General features: G+C 47.5%; 6 protein-coding genes across 6 annotated transcripts; 2 read left to right on the top strand and 4 right to left on the bottom strand.

Annotated features, from left to right (window-relative positions):
* Window positions 1-216: 216 nt before the first annotated feature.
* On the bottom strand, window positions 217-2,376 carry ASPACDRAFT_54116 (forkhead box transcription factor; the record flags this gene model as incomplete). Its single annotated transcript, XM_020202835.1, has 1 exon — window positions 217-2,376. One exon carries the CDS (start codon window positions 2,374-2,376, stop codon window positions 217-219), a length of 2,160 nt encoding a protein of 719 aa, XP_020053050.1.
* Window positions 2,377-4,408: 2,032 nt separating this feature from the next.
* On the bottom strand, window positions 4,409-6,736 carry ASPACDRAFT_80878 (aspartate kinase). The gene is made up of 4 exons (XM_020205748.1): window positions 6,486-6,736; window positions 6,334-6,414; window positions 4,959-6,208; window positions 4,409-4,900 (listed from the first exon to the last, which is right to left on the bottom strand). The coding sequence occupies exons 1-4, from the start codon at window positions 6,632-6,634 to the stop codon at window positions 4,803-4,805; spliced, it is 1,578 nt and encodes a 525-aa protein (XP_020053049.1). The 5' UTR covers window positions 6,635-6,736; the 3' UTR covers window positions 4,409-4,802.
* Window positions 6,737-7,711: 975 nt separating this feature from the next.
* ASPACDRAFT_80876 (C78 family peptidase) lies at window positions 7,712-9,621 on the top strand. The gene is made up of 6 exons (XM_020205747.1): window positions 7,712-8,178; window positions 8,268-8,735; window positions 8,803-8,834; window positions 8,892-9,046; window positions 9,117-9,321; window positions 9,380-9,621. Exons 1-6 carry the CDS (start codon window positions 7,852-7,854, stop codon window positions 9,402-9,404), a joined length of 1,212 nt encoding a protein of 403 aa, XP_020053048.1. The 5' UTR covers window positions 7,712-7,851; the 3' UTR covers window positions 9,405-9,621.
* Window positions 9,622-9,928: 307 nt separating this feature from the next.
* On the top strand, window positions 9,929-10,634 carry ASPACDRAFT_54113 (nucleoside triphosphates FAP7; the record flags this gene model as incomplete). The annotated part of the gene is made up of 3 exons (XM_020202834.1): window positions 9,929-10,111; window positions 10,206-10,354; window positions 10,433-10,634. The coding sequence occupies 3 exons, from the start codon at window positions 9,929-9,931 to the stop codon at window positions 10,632-10,634; spliced, it is 534 nt and encodes a 177-aa protein (XP_020053047.1).
* A 70-nt stretch (window positions 10,635-10,704) lies between these two features.
* Window positions 10,705-11,580, bottom strand: ASPACDRAFT_33691 (non-canonical purine NTP pyrophosphatase; the record flags this gene model as incomplete). Its single annotated transcript, XM_020199982.1, has 6 exons — window positions 10,705-10,773; window positions 10,832-10,893; window positions 10,963-10,999; window positions 11,054-11,198; window positions 11,255-11,328; window positions 11,407-11,580. 6 exons carry the CDS (start codon window positions 11,578-11,580, stop codon window positions 10,705-10,707), a joined length of 561 nt encoding a protein of 186 aa, XP_020053046.1.
* A 514-nt stretch (window positions 11,581-12,094) lies between these two features.
* On the bottom strand, window positions 12,095-17,166 carry ASPACDRAFT_34036 (type V myosin; the record flags this gene model as incomplete). The annotated part of the gene is made up of 7 exons (XM_020200010.1): window positions 12,095-12,210; window positions 12,265-12,479; window positions 12,549-12,622; window positions 12,676-16,537; window positions 16,592-16,781; window positions 16,832-16,964; window positions 17,032-17,166. The coding sequence occupies 7 exons, from the start codon at window positions 17,164-17,166 to the stop codon at window positions 12,095-12,097; spliced, it is 4,725 nt and encodes a 1,574-aa protein (XP_020053045.1).
* Window positions 17,167-17,322: the final 156 nt, after the last annotated feature.

Raw genomic sequence — 17,322 nt, 5'->3', positions numbered from 1 at the left:
ATCAACATAATCAGAACAATAAAGGAGGGGGACTTTGGTTCCTAGTCCGCGTAATATATCATCATCCGTAGGATGACAATATCTCAGCCAAAGTGGTTAGATGGCGCGCATCGTTGGAATAGTGACAAACAACGCAATTTGGCATAGTTGGAGCCTATTGCACTTTTTTTTTTTTTAACTCGGCGACTCTCCAATATAAGCTGATCTTTTGCAAGATCAAAACAAGGACGTGCTGCTGCGATGATTAAACCGCGGCCTTGGTGCATATGATTTTAGACGCGAAGTCTCTTCCTTGCTTGCATCCCCAATCTTCTGAAATCCCTGCAAGAGATCGACGCCATCAACCTCTCCTGGACTCTCATCGAAAAGATGGAATGAGAAGAAATCATCATGAGCGGCGTCGATGTAGCGCCCTGATTCTGGGGCTTTGGACGGGGAGTCAGGGAAGAGAAGACTTTTTTTGTTGGAGGGTATCGACGGCACACCAGTGCGAGTGTTAACACTCACCGCTGTAATATCAGCCAGTATAGTACTGCTGGATCCGTCAGAATTAACTCGGGTACGCTTCGCCGAGCGTTTCTCAGGAGACCCATATGCCGCATTCGATAAGTTGTCTGTAGCAGGATCTGCGAAAACATCGAAGCTCGTATTTGGACTGTCACTTGGTGTAAAGCTCTCGTCTTGAATGTTGAAGGCAGGGCTCCATGGAAGGTCTTCATCCGTCAGTCCCAGATGTTTGATGGGAGAATTCACCATCTGCTGAATTTTCTTTCGATGGTTACGAAGGTTAGTGTTCGGCGACACTGACGGCGGCGGTTTTGCTGGTTTCTTGAACTTGATTAAGGGCGTAATTGGAGGAGGTAGCATGCTGACAAATTCACCGCGTAGTGGAGAGGAATTCACGATGACCCCTGGCTCTTTCATCGATGCGCAATGACTGGGACTTACGTCATGTGACGAGCTTCGAATGCGGGCAATCTCTTCTTCTGCGCGACCGCGTTTGATGCGAGGGGGATCGATTTCCAAATCCGAGGTCAGGATATTCCCAGCCTTGTTTGGTCGCATGGCAGAAGATTCCAAGGACGAGAAGTAACCGCTATCATTCATAGCATGCGAGTTTTGCTTGCTGTTGATGTGAACAATGCTGGAAGATGTAATGTGATGGGAAGGAGTTGGAGGGGTTCCTTGGCGGGAGTAGCGAGGTGCTATAACAGGAGGTGAGGAGTGGATTGGTTGGGGAGGAGAAGAACGAGGAGCTGGAGGCTGCAAAATATTGCAATTCACACTTTCGTCGCCTGTATCATCTTGGAGAGCGGGGTCAGAAGCAGGAAGCGTTGCGTCAGATGACAGATCCACAGTCTTCGAGGGTTTCGCTGTTGTAGTAAATGTCGGTGGAGGAACAGCCCATGTGGTTGTACTTGAGCTCTGGGAGAGAGCTGGATCCCTAAGAGGAGCTGCCGGGAGCGGGAGACTTGACATTGTCGCTCGGCGCAGGGGCTTGTCTTTGAGAAATTGCGCCTCCATGCCAGGCTCTATGGCCCAATAATTGCCTTTGCCTGGATCATCTTTCGGTCGCTCCTGTTTAATGAATGCTTTGTTAAGGCTGAGATTGTGGCGAATGCTGTTCTGCCATCCAGGATCACTATTCTTGTAGTATGAGAAAGTGTCAGATATCCACTTGTATATTTGTGCAAGGGTCAGCTTCCTGTTAGGAGCACGTAAAATAGACATTCCAATCAGGGTTGCATAGCTGTACGGTGGTTTTGTGCCGTCATCTTCGATCAGTGGCATCTCGTATGGTTCTGGGAGTCGCATCGCAGTAATGTCTTCACGCTTCATTTTTTTGGCTGCCCGTTCCTTAAGTGGGGCGGCGTCTAAAAGTGTTCTTTTCATAGGATGCTTGGATATTAAAGTAGGCTCAGGGAAATCAGCAAAACTGTCACTGGGAGTATCATCTAATATATGAGTTTCCTTATGTGACCGTTTACCAGGGTTGACTGATGGAAAGGTTGTGAAAAGGGCAGATTGCGGCATCGATGAAGTAGCAGTTATCAGACTGAACGCTGGAACAGATGGTCGCTTTGTGGGTGAATCGGTCGTGAAGGCTGGCGGAGGGGGAGCTGTGATCGGGACAAATCCCAACTTCCCTCGGCCTGAGATTGAAGCAGCTGATCCTCGATACGCTTTCGTTGGTGACAATTTTCGTGAGCCAGGAGGAACCGGGCACAGTTCACGAACTTGAGTTGAGGTAACATTCTCAATAGGCTGCAGTGGTAAAGGCGATGGCTCCAGGTGAGGATGTGGCTTGGACACGACCCTGCCATGAAGGGGTGGTGAGGGCCCCGAAACAGTCGACGCTGAGTGTGGTGAGCCCATATTTGCGGCCAGCGCGACCTTTTATGGAGAATGGATGGGAAGTTGATGAGCGCCAAAAACGTCGCGGTCTCTGAGAGTAAATTAATGGTGACAGACTTGAATCAGAGACGTTGGGCTTCGATAGGGCACCGATAACGGAAGCAATTAACGTTCAAGTTGTATCGCGACAAAATGAAGCCTAGAAGACAAGGGCGTCGCCCATACGCCTTGAAGAAGGATGAGAAGATCCGTGCTAAGAGACTTAACAATCAGGCCACCTCATGTAGTAGAGGTGGCATATGGCGACAATCAAGCACAAATCAGGTGCAGCGGATGGGTAAACGCGATTGTGACTGATAGTTTGGCTTCACAATAGCCTCAAGTGTGAAATATGCCTTTTCACTTGTTCTTCTACTTGGTGAATGATCCAGATGATGCAAGGATGAGAGCGACGCGGAGAATACTTAATTCGTGGGTCAGGTTCGAAGATATTGCAAGGTGACGAAGACTAGGTCGGTAGGAAATCGAAAAAGAGGAGGTACACGGGAAAGCGGCTCTCGCCTCTAAGTTCAAGATGCCTTTGCCTGGTAAGGTAGGTCCCTCCAGGCAAGGTGGGGAGGGGGGGGGGAGTGGAATATGCGCGAGATATTTGGAGAATAGCAACTCTTAGCAGATTGAAGAATGGAAGGGAAGAAGGACAAGCATGACTCCAAACCTGTTGATAGGGAGTCTGCGCGTCCTGTCAGGTAGTATGGTATGGTTTTGACGCGTGACGAAGACGCGTCTCTTCCAGCGGAGAACATGTTCATAACCCGGATCCAGCGCTCCAGTATTGTCACAAATGACGATACACATTGAATTTGGCTCTCAAGACATGTACGGATATGACATTACTGATTGGTCTCCTTGCTCCATTGCCGCAAGAAGGGAGTAAGCTCTCCTCCAATCACTTGCTGTGCAATCGGCAGATCATGACGGGGTGGGCCACCCGCTTCCCCTTCAATCGATTATATCATTAGAGTAATATTAGACCACTGCCAGTGAACTTGAATTGAGGTTTTAGGCTATAGTTGTTACGGAGTACGGAGTATTGATATTACCTATTACATACCTACTAGCACTGTGCTACATTTTCGTACTACGCTATACTATGCTCCCCCGCAAGGTCCGGTCCTTACTCGCATTGTATACGTACCACATTTCTTGCTGCATAGTTACTGTATATCATGATAAGTACCAAACGCCCAGATCTTATAGTGGTGTACATTTATTACATACAGTACTGTAAATCTTTACAGTAGACAGTAACTACTAGTAGACCCTCGCGAACAATGTGCCCCATCATGAGGCATGTACGGATATATTGATTAGCTTTGGCTCGGATGTGAAATTTGGTCGGTACCTTCCTGACTACGTAAGGATGTTTGTGTCGTACGTACAGTCTGCGGTACTCATGCATGAGTATGGCTGTGTTATAGATCTAACCCAGCGGCTCCCATCCCTTCTTTACTTATAGTTATATGACTCCAGTCGACCTCGGTTTTTAAGGTAAGGTATAAATGTATATATGGACCTGTGTGTACGAGTGGGGACCTACTTCGGAGTCCTATGAAAACACCCTGTGCTTCCACTTCCGCACTCGGGCTGATCTATTGTACTGCATTTGTGGGAGTTTTTCTTGCACCTAAGTCCTTGGGTGCAAGGTCAATGCATCTGTAAGGGCGCATTATTGAGGAACCAGACTTGTTCATCTAATTTTGCAGTTTGGGATCTTCATCAACCAGAGGCCTGCCAGTTCATTTAGTGAGATGTACATATATACTACTGTATGTAATGAGTCACTTATGCCGTTGGCTATGATTTCTTAATTCATTCGCACTGAGTAATTTCAATGACCTTCCACCCGTGCGTACGTTTTATAGGCAATAGAGCACTTATCCCGCTCTACAGCAGAACACCTGCAGACCTCTGGCGCATCTTTCAAGCTTCAGTCTACCCAATAGTAGACAAGAAAACAAACATGATTGTTCTATTTCGTAATCATCTAAAAGTTCTGTCGGTCCTGTTTTGACAAGATGCAGTAGAAACATGATCATCCGAAAAGACTCTTGTAATACATAGCGCCGACACATGCACACCACAAAGGCAAGGAACACAGGACAAGTATGAGAGGGGCGGGGAAAGCATCATGAGTCGAGGGATCGCAGAGGAGAAACGCAACCAAGACAACTAAGGTGACCAATAACATTCGCACGCAACCAGCAACAACAAGCAAGTCAGGGCCCAGATAACAGCCATGACTTGGGACTAGGATCAGCGTGGACCAGAATCGAGCTTTTCACGAACCGAAATTTGCAAAGGATATCTTATACTGCCAGAGACCAGGATGCAAATTACAGAGAGTACAAATGAAGCAAGTAAAGAAAGACATACGTCAAAGCATTGGTCTAGTCTAAAAAGGTGAACATGCTGGTGTGAATTATGTTTAAAGCGCGATCGGCGTCTCTCTCCTCAATGACGCAAGAAATATTGATCTCGCTTGCACCTTGAGACACAGTGTTGATTAGCTATTGGACAGTAGCAAAGTGTCTAAAGATACTTACCTTGAGAGATCATCTCAATATTAACATTGTTTTCGCCCAGAGTCGAAAACATCCGTCCCGCAACTCCAATCATGTTTTTCATTTGCTTTCCCACAAGACTGAGAATTGCCATCTCTGGTATGATATCGACGGTTCCATACTTCTGAAGATCCTGGATAGCTCCCTTCAGGTCATCGTCTATGATCTGATATTCGTCTCTCCCGGTCCCATTCAGCAAGGGCATCTCGGAATGAAGGGCCATTGAAACATGCACCTCGCTCGTCGAAATCAAATCGATAGAAAGCCTCCAGCGATCAAGCACAGAGAATATTCCCGCGAAGAAACCATGAGAGAGTGATCGTTTGTTCGAATGTACATTGATGACGAGAATCTGGTGTTTGATTGTCACGGCCGTGGGGCGCTTCGGCCGCTGCACAAGACTGGGACTCCGGGTACGAAACAGTCTTGGATCATGGCCGGGGGTCGTCTTCTCCAGCTCGCTGGAAGAGTCGGGAAATATAACAGTACCGTCTCCCCGCGGGTTCATGACGTTCTTTATGCGAATAGGGATTTTGGCACGGATGACTTGCTCCATGGTAAAAGGGTGAATCACTTCCGAGCCATAGAACGTTAACTCGGCTGCCTCTGCCGGTGTGATGGCAGAAAGCAGGCGTGCAGTTGGCACCTTCCGTGGGTCGGCTGTGAAGATGCCATCAACTTCTTTCCAGACCTGCAATTCCTTCGCGTTTATGCCCACAGCAACAAGAGCAGCACAGAGATCAGTGTAGCCCCGTCCAATCTGATCAAGAAGACCGCCAGGTACAGTCCCAAAGAATCCTGTAACGACAGGGACCCTATCTTCACAACTATCGATCTTTCTTCCGAGAGCAGCAGCTAGGTTATTATAGAATTCTTGGTCAAGGCCCTGGCTCGAAATGGGGAAATCGATAATTTCGGCCAGGTCCACATATTGCGAATTGACGCCCCTATCTTCGAGAAAAGCAGCCATAAGTCTGCAACTTAACTTCTCCCCGGTACTGATCACCTTGTCGATGCACCTTGCGCTAATCTCACCAAGTGTTTGCGCAGCCTCCAGCACCTTGAGTACTCTGTCGCATTCCGCATTGATCTCAGAAACGAGCCGTAACTTGAGTGTATTTGACTGGATTTGATCTCCGACTACCTGAATATGTTCCAACCGAACGGCCTCTACAAGAGAGGCATATTGCTGAGATAGAGCGTCTTCCGCATCCCGCGCTGCTCGGAGTAACCTGACAATGATGTACTTGATTAGACTCTGGCTCAGTGAGACTTAAACACTGCCCCCGGGGCACAACGATGGGAGACTTTGGGCAATTGCGGTTGCCATCGTTGCTCAGGGAGGAATATGACTCACCGATTGGTGGTACCGGCAGCTTTGGTCGAGCTGCTTCGCGCTGAGCAAACTACAGCAACACGATGCTCGGAAAGACTTGGACTGGATACAAGAGGTTAACTGATCTCTGTGGCGGGCTCTGTCCTGGGCAGGAGGAGATTGAGGCCACTTACAGAACGACCTGGTCGATAATATTCAAGGCGAACTTGCCGACGCTCGTACCACCGAACTTCTGCACGACCCAATTGCTGCCAGAGGAGCCCTGGAGGCCAATACTGACCATGGATGAGGACTCTTGCTCGACGACTAGCGGATCATTCATACTGAAAACTAGGAGAACAGGTTTGGGGTCTTTGCAATCAAGAAGTCAGTAACATGCCCTTGCGATCGGCTCCGGTTGCGGGACAGCCATTTTTATGTGCACCTGGCGGGGTCTGCGAAAGCGGAGCAGAGCATTGACAAAGGTGAGCGAATCATTCTTTACCTTTTGCTGTTCCGCCTTCCATTGTGCGGATCACGATATCGGAGGGAAAAAGTCTGATTGCTTAGTATGTTTATTAGTCATGGCATTTGAGCTTAGTTAACTAAAGTATAACTAACTAGTTAACGAGGTTATAAGTCAACCGACTTTACTATGAGTAAGTAACTCAACCTCAACTACTGCTAGGTAGAAAATCAACCACGTATGCAGAGAGAGCCAACTAACTCAGTCATCTGCTTCACTTAAAATCCAGTGGTACAAGTATATTCTGTCAGTCCTCTGTACGTACTGAGGTCTCTCTAAGCCTCGAATTAACTATCTCCCCAAACAATAGCTCACGGTCACTCACTGGCTCTGACCGTGTCTCCAAATCCCTCTTCGATGCACTAGCATCAATCAAACAGTATATGCATCCAGAAGCTTTGTTTGCTTTTTGGACCCATCAGGCTAGTCATCTAATCAAATTACTCGCCTTTAGGTCAGAAGTACGGAGTACTGTGTACCAGTACATTTCAGACCCACCGAAATTTGCGGGTGATGTCACGTGGAATCGTAATCGAATGTGAATTTCGAAGACTCAGGTTGGAAAATCTTGGTCGCCAATGATAATTTTCCATATCCGCACGCCTCGCTAGGTAGTCGTCCCTCACCAGTCTCATATTCTCGCGCATGTGGACGCCGGACGCCGGGCACTGGGCTTCAAGCTTGTCGAGATTCTGTAGTTGATTCATATTTATCAGTGTCCGCTCGGGGCCCCACAGACAGCAACTGTAACTTTAGTTAATGACGCGTAACATTACTCTCCAGTTCTCGTTCGCTAGGATTGCCCTTGGCCTAATTTCGATTCCCTTTGTCAAACGCCAAACGCTTCTCCAGTGTTATCCCATGAATATCGACTCTCCATGGATCACCCAACTGATGGCGATCCGACATGCCCCTTTTGTCCCTTCTCTGATGCCGACAGTAATTTTGTTATGGAACATGTGGAATCTTGCCACCCCGATAATGACATACGAGCCAGTAATAGAGCAAGCCATCAGCATGCAGACCAAACTCTCATGATGCAACATCGGCAGCAATTATCGTTGTCGGGCTTTCAAGACGGCCAAACCGATGGGTACATCGAGTGCCCTTGCAACTGTGGCGAGACTGTTATGGAAGCGGAGTTGCCGTCTCACCTTGATCTACACGCTGCGGAAGAAACCGCCCTTGAGGTCTCGGCTCGCCCGCCAAATGAACTGTCAGAGCCTGCTAGAACTACTCACAAGCAATGCATTGGCACTTCATCGCTCCCAAAGCTTTCTCTCAGAGGATCCGAATCACTCACAGTGTCAATAGCTGGACCGGAGAACTGTGTTCTTACTGAAGGCATCAAACGACTTGGGGTATTGAACCTATCAGCTCTCTACTTCTATTATACTTAGAGACAGCTCATCTGTCTCACGGGCGATGCATCTAGCTGACCATTCTATAGCGGTCAGAATTAGGGCCCCATGCGAATGAAAAGCAAATGCCCGCGTGGTTGCGAAGAGTGCTTGAAAAAGGTCCCAAGTCGATTTTGACCAACACCCTTTCTTCTAACGGTGCACTTCGAAAGGCGGAAACCTTTGAGAACGAGTTGACGGACGTGATCTCTGTGCTTGCCCGGTTATGTGATCGTGATAAATCTGTCCAGCGTGCCTTCTTCTGTAGCTCCATGGTGCACCAAATCTCAAAAATTCCTAAGGAAGGCGGCTTCTGTGGCTACAGGAATATCCAGATGCTAATCACTTATATCAAAAACGCTCGATTACTGGGGTATGAATGCTTTTCTGGGGAACTGCCTACAATTCTTCAGCTCCAGGATATGATTGAGAATGCATGGGACAAGGGATTCAACATTGTAGGAAGAATTGAAACTGGTGGCATTCGGGGGACCAGAAAATATATTGGCACAGCTGAGGTAATACGTTTCTGCTTCAGCTCCCACATCCGGGAAAAAGAAAGTTCGGTTGATGTTTCATGCATAGGCTCAAGCGCTATTTTCAAGTCTCGGAATACTGTAAGTTGTTAGCCCATCTCACCCTCGCCTCAGATACGAGAAACTGACTAGTTATAGCTGCGTAGCCAATAGCATTGGACCCACGGAGAGCATGCGAGCCCATGATGCATTGTTCATGAACGTTGCGTCCTATTTCCGGGATTCACGCAACCTGGAGAGGGAAGACAAGGTCATTTCTACAGACTTACCACCCATCTATTTTCAGCACCAGGGTTTGGACAACCCCCGCCTTTTATTCTCCGTCCCAAGCGCAAGAGCTGACATGTGAGAGCCTCTATATAGGACACTCTATGACAATTGTTGGGTTTGAAATTCGTGATAATGGAAGTGCAAACTTATTGGTTTTCGACCCGATGTTCAAAGCGCCCCCTGCAATAAAGCGACTAAAAGACACTCCAGGGTTGAACCCCGACCCTGCCAGGATTCTCAAAGGATACAGGCGAGGGACAACATACCTCCAAAAATATACCGCATTCGAACTTCTCAAGTAAGTCACAGCATTCTACTATCGGTACAAATGCCAACTAACAGTTTTGTTCTCCTAGACTCCAAGTCACCTGCCAAAGTTGAAGGGTCACCATATACCACGGAGGTCTATAGAGATGGTCTCGAATCTGAGTAGACTGTTCAATCACAGATTATCAATGGTTTAGCTAGGCACGGTCTCACTTTCTCTGAAGCGTAGCTCCGCCCGCAGAGAATGGGGCAGCAGAGACGGTTGAATCGCCCTAGCAGTGATGCGTTACAACCCTGTCGGTTACTTGAAGCATAACTACCGAATATCTCTAAAACCGGATAGCATTCTTTCCTGGATGATTACATTAGTCAAGCTGCCGCACATAGTAGTGTATAGGATGTTCACACGCCAGTGCGAGAACTCTTATACTGTCAAGTACTCCGTACAAAGTACTACATACCCGGCAACCAGTTGGTTTGGAACCCCCCGGCTAGATCGGTTGGTGGGTTGTTCCGATTGTGCCCCGCGACGCAAGGCAAAGTAACCAATTGAACCGCCACCAGAAATTTCGCCTTGCGACGACTATCGACCACCGCAGCAGGCTTCAGTACTAAAACCTGCACAGCGAGGTTTCAGCATGCGAACAACTCCGAACATAGTCATTACAGGGACGCCTGGTGTAGGTAAAACTGTTCACTGTGCGCAGCTAGCCGAGGAGACTGGTTTGCGACATCTTTCGATCAATGAGATCGCGAAAGACCGGGGCTGTTACGACACTTACGACCAGGAATTGCAAACCTGGGTTGTTGACGAAGACAAAGTGCGTCTAAAATAGGTCCCCGATATCTTGTGTCCTTTTTATGATCTCACGCCTGTTCAATATTTGGCGGCATACTAAGCAATCTTAATTTCAGCTTCTGGATGCTGTCGAAGAGGAACTGCTGAGAGGTGGCTACTTGATTGATTGGCATGCCTGTGATCTTTTCCCCAAGTCCTGGGTTGATCTCGTGGTGGTTCTACGTTGCCCATCCACGTCCATTCTATACGACCGTCTAACATCGAGGTACCTCCAAACCTTAGTCTTCAATAACTTGTTTATACAGAAAGCCTAGTTTCTGACTATGATTCGATTTTTTTACAGGGGCTACAAGCAAGCGAAGCTGCAAGAAAACCTGGATGCGGAAATATTCGGTGTTCTTCTCGAGGAAGCCCGCGAATCATTCGACGAAGAGATTGTGGTTGAGTTAAATAGTGAAAAGGATGACGATGTAGAATCCAATTGCGCACGAATCTCTGGCTGGATAGAGTCCTGGAAGAGCAGCCAGGCACTAAATACAGACTGACTACTACTGACATGTTAAATTCAAATTCAATCGCCTCAAACAGGCTCCATCACAGCTGGGAAGAATCAGATCAGGATCTTTCACGGGTTAGCCAAGCTTGCAGTTTGACTAGGGCTTTGTATCTGTGGGAGATTTGATTCTAATCAAGTATTAGCGACCAAAGAAGTAAAAGGAGGGGAGGGAACTCCGTAGGGTACCTTCTCATCCTTATCCATCTCGGCATACGTTTTGCCTTGGTATTCGAAGATCGGATCCCAACCTAGAAAAAAAAGCATGAATTAATCACAAGTGGATCGATTAAAGAGTGTCTGTCCCTGTGTACACCTACCAAAGTTTGCGGGGCCTCTTGGGCGGACAATAGCTCCCTTCACAGCTGGCGTCAGTTGCAAATCCCGATGGCATGTTTTAGTCAATCCTACCTTGGTTCTACCCTGAAATAAGATAGGTTCCGACCCAGGGCCTTCAGAGAACGCAAAGGTACAGACGGCCTCTGCTGTTTTCACATCGAATGAGTCAAGCATTCGGTTCAACCCTTCGTGGCCAAGGGCGTCAAGGAACGATTTGCTTGGTCATACATCAGCATGTCACGCTTAAGCTTTTTCAGGCACTGAAGACATTACATGTATGGGCCAGGTAGACCTTTCAGCGCATGGAACTCCAGAGCCGTGTCTTCCGTCAAGACTGGACCTCTAATCTGTTCGATCATGTCAGCAGGAACAACCTTGTTCTAATATCATTTAACCCTCGAAAATATCAGAAGATCGCTGCTTACCGCTTCTGCAGCACGTCTACATTTGTCCTTGGCAATTTCTTCGACTGTGCCCTGAATTTCGGGCACTTCAATTGCTTGGCTATCGACATGGATTACACTGCCTAGGATAGCCCTCACTTCAGCCAACTTGTTCTTGTTGCCCGTGATGAAATTCAACTGTTTTAGAGGCGCCATGTTTGCGATGCTCTCAATGAAAAATATGTGGCTAGTTTGATTAACTGTGAGACGACTCTTGGGTGAGATTGACGACTAGAACATGGAAACATGGAAGAAATGTACTGTTGTTAAAACGTTGGTCAGCGCCGACGGGTACGTACGAATTCTTTTCTCCACAACCCCACAAGCACTACTGCGCTCCAAACCCCAAGTATGCCCAGAAGTCAGCCCGGAAGTCCGAGCGTTCCTTGGTGGGTGAATATTCGCGGTTTGAGCAATTCTGCAAACCAGAATCTTGATTGCTCGATCGATAACAGTATTGTTGATGCAATGGTAATATATAATGAAGAGAAATTTAGAATGTGGGAGAGAAAGGCAGGGAAAGCACGTGATGATCAGCTTTGAGTAGAAATCGACGAAAGATGATGGTGCACTTTTGCTGATTTAAAGAGCGGGTAATCAGGGCTGCTAGTCCCTGAAGTTTTCACCAGGTGGCCATTATGATGTGATAGGGCTATTTCCAATGTACGAGTTATTTGGCAGGGATCGCTCCCTCGCTAGTTTCTGTCATATCCAACCTTTCCTGTTGAGCCATTGCCTGTGCTGATACTATTTCGGCAAGCCGTTTCAGTCGCGGTGTTTGTAGCCCTTTAAAAATGTCAGTGAGGCTTGCGGCGGCCACAGCCTTCGAATCTCACTTACAGGACGGTGTGTACGTCTCCAATGCCGTGATGACACGCGGCTCTGCGATTTCATAGGGACCACTGTCTTCCATGTCAACGGGAGTAAGAAGAAGCACATCACTCTTCTCGGTGACACGAGACGCAACCGCTTTCATGATTTCGCCATTGATAGGCTGTTCGTAGTCAGCAACAAGATATTGATTCAGTAACTTCTGTATCTGATTCGGAGACAGCCTTGATATATGGTGGTCAGTATCTTGTGAATTCGGTGTAGCAAGGCGAAGACTGGTAAGATGTTCTTACATCCAACAGATGTCTTGTATGATCTCTATGTCATTCAGGGTGGCCTTTTTCAATTGTAGGAGCTTGGTTGCTTGCTTTGGATTGGGTCAGCACCCTCTCATATCGAATAGTGGCCAGATATGCTTACCATTAGATGTTCCAACTGCAGTGTGCCTTCAGGCATATCGTGGCTCTTACACCATTCCTCAATGCGGGTAATGTTGTAGTTGATCTGTAGCCCACGTTTCCAGGACAAAAAGTTTCTTCGCATAAGAAGATCATTGAAAGCGGTAACACCCACGAGTCGAAGAAGTTCGGTCACCGTTTGAGTGATGATAGACTCCTCAAGATAGAAAGCTTTCATCGCTTTGTAGACATTGTTCAGGAGACTGAGAAGATTATCCATACTATACGCAGGATTGTTGTTGGATGGAAGAAGCTTGCCAAGGAATCGGTTTGTCTCGCTTGTGACAAAACCCGGAAGTGATTGGGATTCGATGATCGCCGGTACGATCATCTTGAAGAGCTTCTTCTTCAGCACTTTCATCCAGGTATGATAGATGTTGAACTCTAGGCTCTCTAGGTCATGTTTGACGATCTCCAACAAGCGGTCATACTCGAAATTATCGGTCTTCTGGGCTTCGTACCAATCTTCGGCCAAAAACACGAACGAGAGCATCTCGTGTACATTAGAGAGCCAGAAAGCCCCAGGATTAACAGCATCGTCGCCGTCATGCTGCATAACCTCCTGCTGTATAGACTGCATGACATTGGCCAAAAAGCGCTCCGATTCTTTCACAAATCCGTTGTTCCACATTTCTGAGGTTACAAGATTGATAAGGTATGCCGGGAAAAGAACCTCCTTCTCTGTAGGAGGCGGTGTAGAACTGGGTAGTGGGATCTTCAAGTTGCGAATCAGGCCCATCGTCACTTCTTCATTGAGTTCATCTTCCTCAGATAGTAGATTCTCAAGCTCTACCTCAACAGAATCCAGTCCTGGAGAGAATGTATTGCCGGTGAACGGCTGACGTCCCATTGCGGAACTCGGGATAGCCATGGAGACTGGTCTCGGGTTGTAAGCTCCACTGAAACGATCGGTGTCAATCCGTTCAGCACCAGCGCTGCGTCGCTTAGGCTTGGGCTTTTTCGAGGACACCAGGTTGATCAAGCCGGTCGCAGGAGGTGGGGTTGGCCCACCGTTCGGTTGATCACCACTCAAGCCATTCATGGGAACGGTTCGTTTTGCAACCTCGAGCTGTTCCTCGAGTTCCACAATTTGTTGACGAAGCGAAGCTTTTTCGTCCTCTGCTTCACTATTCAGCTGCTGTAATCGCTCCAGCTCTTGGTGTGCAGAACGTATTGACTCTCGTGATATCCTTTCCTCCTCCTGAAGTCTCTTGACTGTTGCTTGCGCATCATTATGATTTTGCTGCAACCGGTTCATTTCGTCTTCCAAAGCGGTCAACCGAGCAGCAGTGATACCAGCTTGATTGGCCTCGGCCTGTAGCTCTCTAGAACGGTTTTCGAGGACATTGTGACGGCTTCTCCAAGATTTCAGTTGAGTCTCATAATTCTCCAATTGTGAGTTCAGAGCCTTGTTCTCACGCTTCAGTGATTCGAGATACTGAGTCAATTCTACCACTTTGTTCTCGAGTTTGTAGGAGATTTGTTTCAGATCTCTTGCATCCTCCCGAAGCTTCTTGTATTGCTTCCTGGCCTGCTTGCCTCTCCAGAGATTTTGAACGATTATAACGTTCCGGCGGTACTGCCTCCATGCGCGTAACTGACACCAAGAACGCCAAGATCGTTGTATTACTTTCGCTGCGTTGCCATGTATTGTATCCAGGATGTTTTGTCGGCAAAGGAATCCTTTCGCGACTGACTGGAAAAGTACGAAATTGGCGCGAATTCGAGTGTAGTTCCTCCTTTCCCGGTGCCCTCTCCACACCCGTTGAATGGTTGTAGCTGCTTTGACCTTACGTATCTCAGCCGCATGTTGTCTCGCAAGAAAGCCCCTCGCCAGAGCTTGAGTTGTAAGGATAGAGGCACGAGCCTCAAGATACCTGCGCCGGTAGTACTTACATCGCAGGTTCTTCTGGATCATTATTGCGCATTCATTGAGCCTGGATGTGCGGAGGTTTTCAAGAAAAGCAAGCATACCAGCGCGGAAAAAGATTTTTGTCAGGCCTAGCTGATACTTGTCTTGCTTTTTCTGAGTGCCGTCACCAAGAGCCTTCTGTAGAATGGCATGACACATATCTCTAATCTCCGACGTCCATTGCGACGAATGGCAGAGCATGTAGTATCTTATAGCAAATTCTTCGTAAGTCCAGCGCGTTGGGTATCCTGCTGTACTGATGCGGACAGTTTCGAGAACACCGCAAGCTCTCAATTGACTGAGAACCATTGGACCTTCAAACTTCCACGGTTCTTTGGCCTCATTCGGTTTGATACAGCGGATGTAGTGAACATCTGTCGAGTTGATCGTGTTCATAAGCTCAATCAATGACGACTTGAAGATACCACCAAGAGTAGGCTTGCGGTTGACAGCAACTCCAATCTTGCGCCCAGGCGCAGCAACAGGCTTGGAAGAGATAGAAGCTGAATCCTTCTCGCGAACAGCGGCAGCGGTATCAAGAATTTCTTTCACAAACTCGTTGGATGAGCTGCGCAGAATTTCCATGTGCTCATCTGGCACAGTATCCCTGTTCTTCTCTATGAACCCGTCAGATTCATATGTTACATCAACAGCATAATGGCAGATCGTGAACGCAGATTTGCCAAAACGTGGTTTTTTATAAAATTTCTGTTTGTCCGCGGCAAAATTATGATGAAGTTTCGTCACAAATTGTTCATCTGAGCCCATGGGTAGTCGAGACTCTTCGTCCAGAAGTGACAAAATACCCAGTTTCGCTTCAATCAAATCAATACAAGGCTGGTTATCTGAGAAGTCAATGAATGTCCAATCTATCTGTTCGCGTATGTATTCTTCTTGCTCAAGTTTGAAGACGTGCTGATTGAATTCCTGCTGTAATTTCTCGTTGGCGTAGTTGATGCAGAACTGCTCGAAGGAGTTCTTTGCGAAGTGTTCAAATCCGTAAATATCTAGGACGCCTATGAAGGACTTGAAGTTGCTCAAGATATTATCAGTAGCCAAACCACGGTTGATTTTATCAACAAGCCAGTCGAACAAACTCGAGTAAATGAACTTGGCAACAGAGTCCCTCACGACGATTGCTTGCTGTTGTGTGAGATTAGACGTGATCTTTTCGCCCCTCGTGATCAGCTGCTTTTTCACTATCCATTTTGCAAACTCGATGGCATCGATTCCCAGCATATCGCAGGCTCGCATAAGAGAAGGCTCCGAAGATGACAGATTGGAGTCAGTCCTTGTGGAAGTAATTTTGACGTTTCCGAGATGAAGCAAGGCTGCGAGGACCCGAAAGATCTCCACTTGAGTCTTCTCAGGCACGCCAATGGTACTTAGGGATTTTTTGGTCGCAGTAAACTCTGTGCGATCGTCAACGCCATCAATCGTCGGCGTCCCGCCCTGACTAAGGTAATCGAAATCTTCAATCGAAGTCAAACCAAGGTCCTGCTTCTCTATATCCGTTGCACCGGCTACCAACTGGTAGAAGATATGGTAATTCCGCTCTTTGAGAGGTTGGAACACCAGGCGAGATCTTTCCAGAAGATAAGTCCTGATTTTTGCACCTATGATATTGGTCTTGTCATCGAACATGATTTCGATGTACTTTCCGAAGCGCGACGAATTATCGTTGCGTGTTGTTTTGGCGTTTCCAAAAGCCTCCATGACAGGATTGGTGGCTAGGATCTGCTCTTCGGTCTCACTGATTGCATCAGCCCGACTTGTGGTGTACTTGCCAGGCTGATCGGAGGACTCGCGGGTTGCAAAATACCGCATGATATACTTTGCACTGACGGTTTTTCCGGCCCCTGACTCTCCAGAAACGACAATGGTCTGGTTCTTACCATCTCGTAGCATATCGCTGCGCAGATTATGTGAGCTGGGGAGACAGATCGAACGAAGGATCGGCTCTTACGCAAATGCTTCTTCGGCGATGGCAAACAGGTGAGGTGCTTGAGATGCTCGGTGTTTGCCAGCGTATACTTGCACCATTTGCGGAACATAGAGGGAGTCGACCCGGGCGAAGGGATTCGTAGCAATAAGGACGATACCACTGTAGGTATAAATCTCTTTCTGTGCATAACGTAATTTTATAGCCTGGAGGACTTCACGGGTTTCAGTTACCATTGCGTATGGCTGCAAGATTGATACCTACCAGCAGGCTCATTCAGGTGCGACAAATTTGTGAGATCCTCACTGGCCTCCAGCATGGCAGGGTTCATCAACGGAGGCAAGTTCGGGTTGTTGTCAATTTGCAATTCAGCTTGACTGGTTTCGAAGGTTTTTGTCTAAACCCAGATAAATTTTAGCCTCCTGCGTTGATGACTCGCAAAGATGCGAATAATGGTAACGTACCTCTCCATTTTCTATGGCAAAGATGAGTTGCACCTTGTCTCCATCTACATGCTTCTCCTTCACCTCAGACGCAATCCAGCCCTCGGTCGGATCGGGCTGCCAGGCCCTCGTGCCCACCTCGTAATTGTGAGCCATTTAACAACTTTGTTGACACTTAAGACGATATCCTGAACAAGATTGGGCCAGAAAACTACCAGTGTAAGACTTTGGACAATCTTGTATGGATGGCCGATGTCGCATGCATCTAGCGAAAAACAAAAAAAGGAGATAGTCGAGTTCAATCCAGACGTC

The sequence above is a fragment of the Aspergillus aculeatus genome, assembly GCF_001890905.1.
Source record: "Aspergillus aculeatus ATCC 16872 unplaced genomic scaffold ASPACscaffold_15, whole genome shotgun sequence".
Lineage (NCBI taxonomy): Eukaryota > Fungi > Ascomycota > Eurotiomycetes > Eurotiales > Aspergillaceae > Aspergillus > Aspergillus aculeatus.
This window is presented reverse-complemented; position numbering and strand designations above follow the sequence as displayed.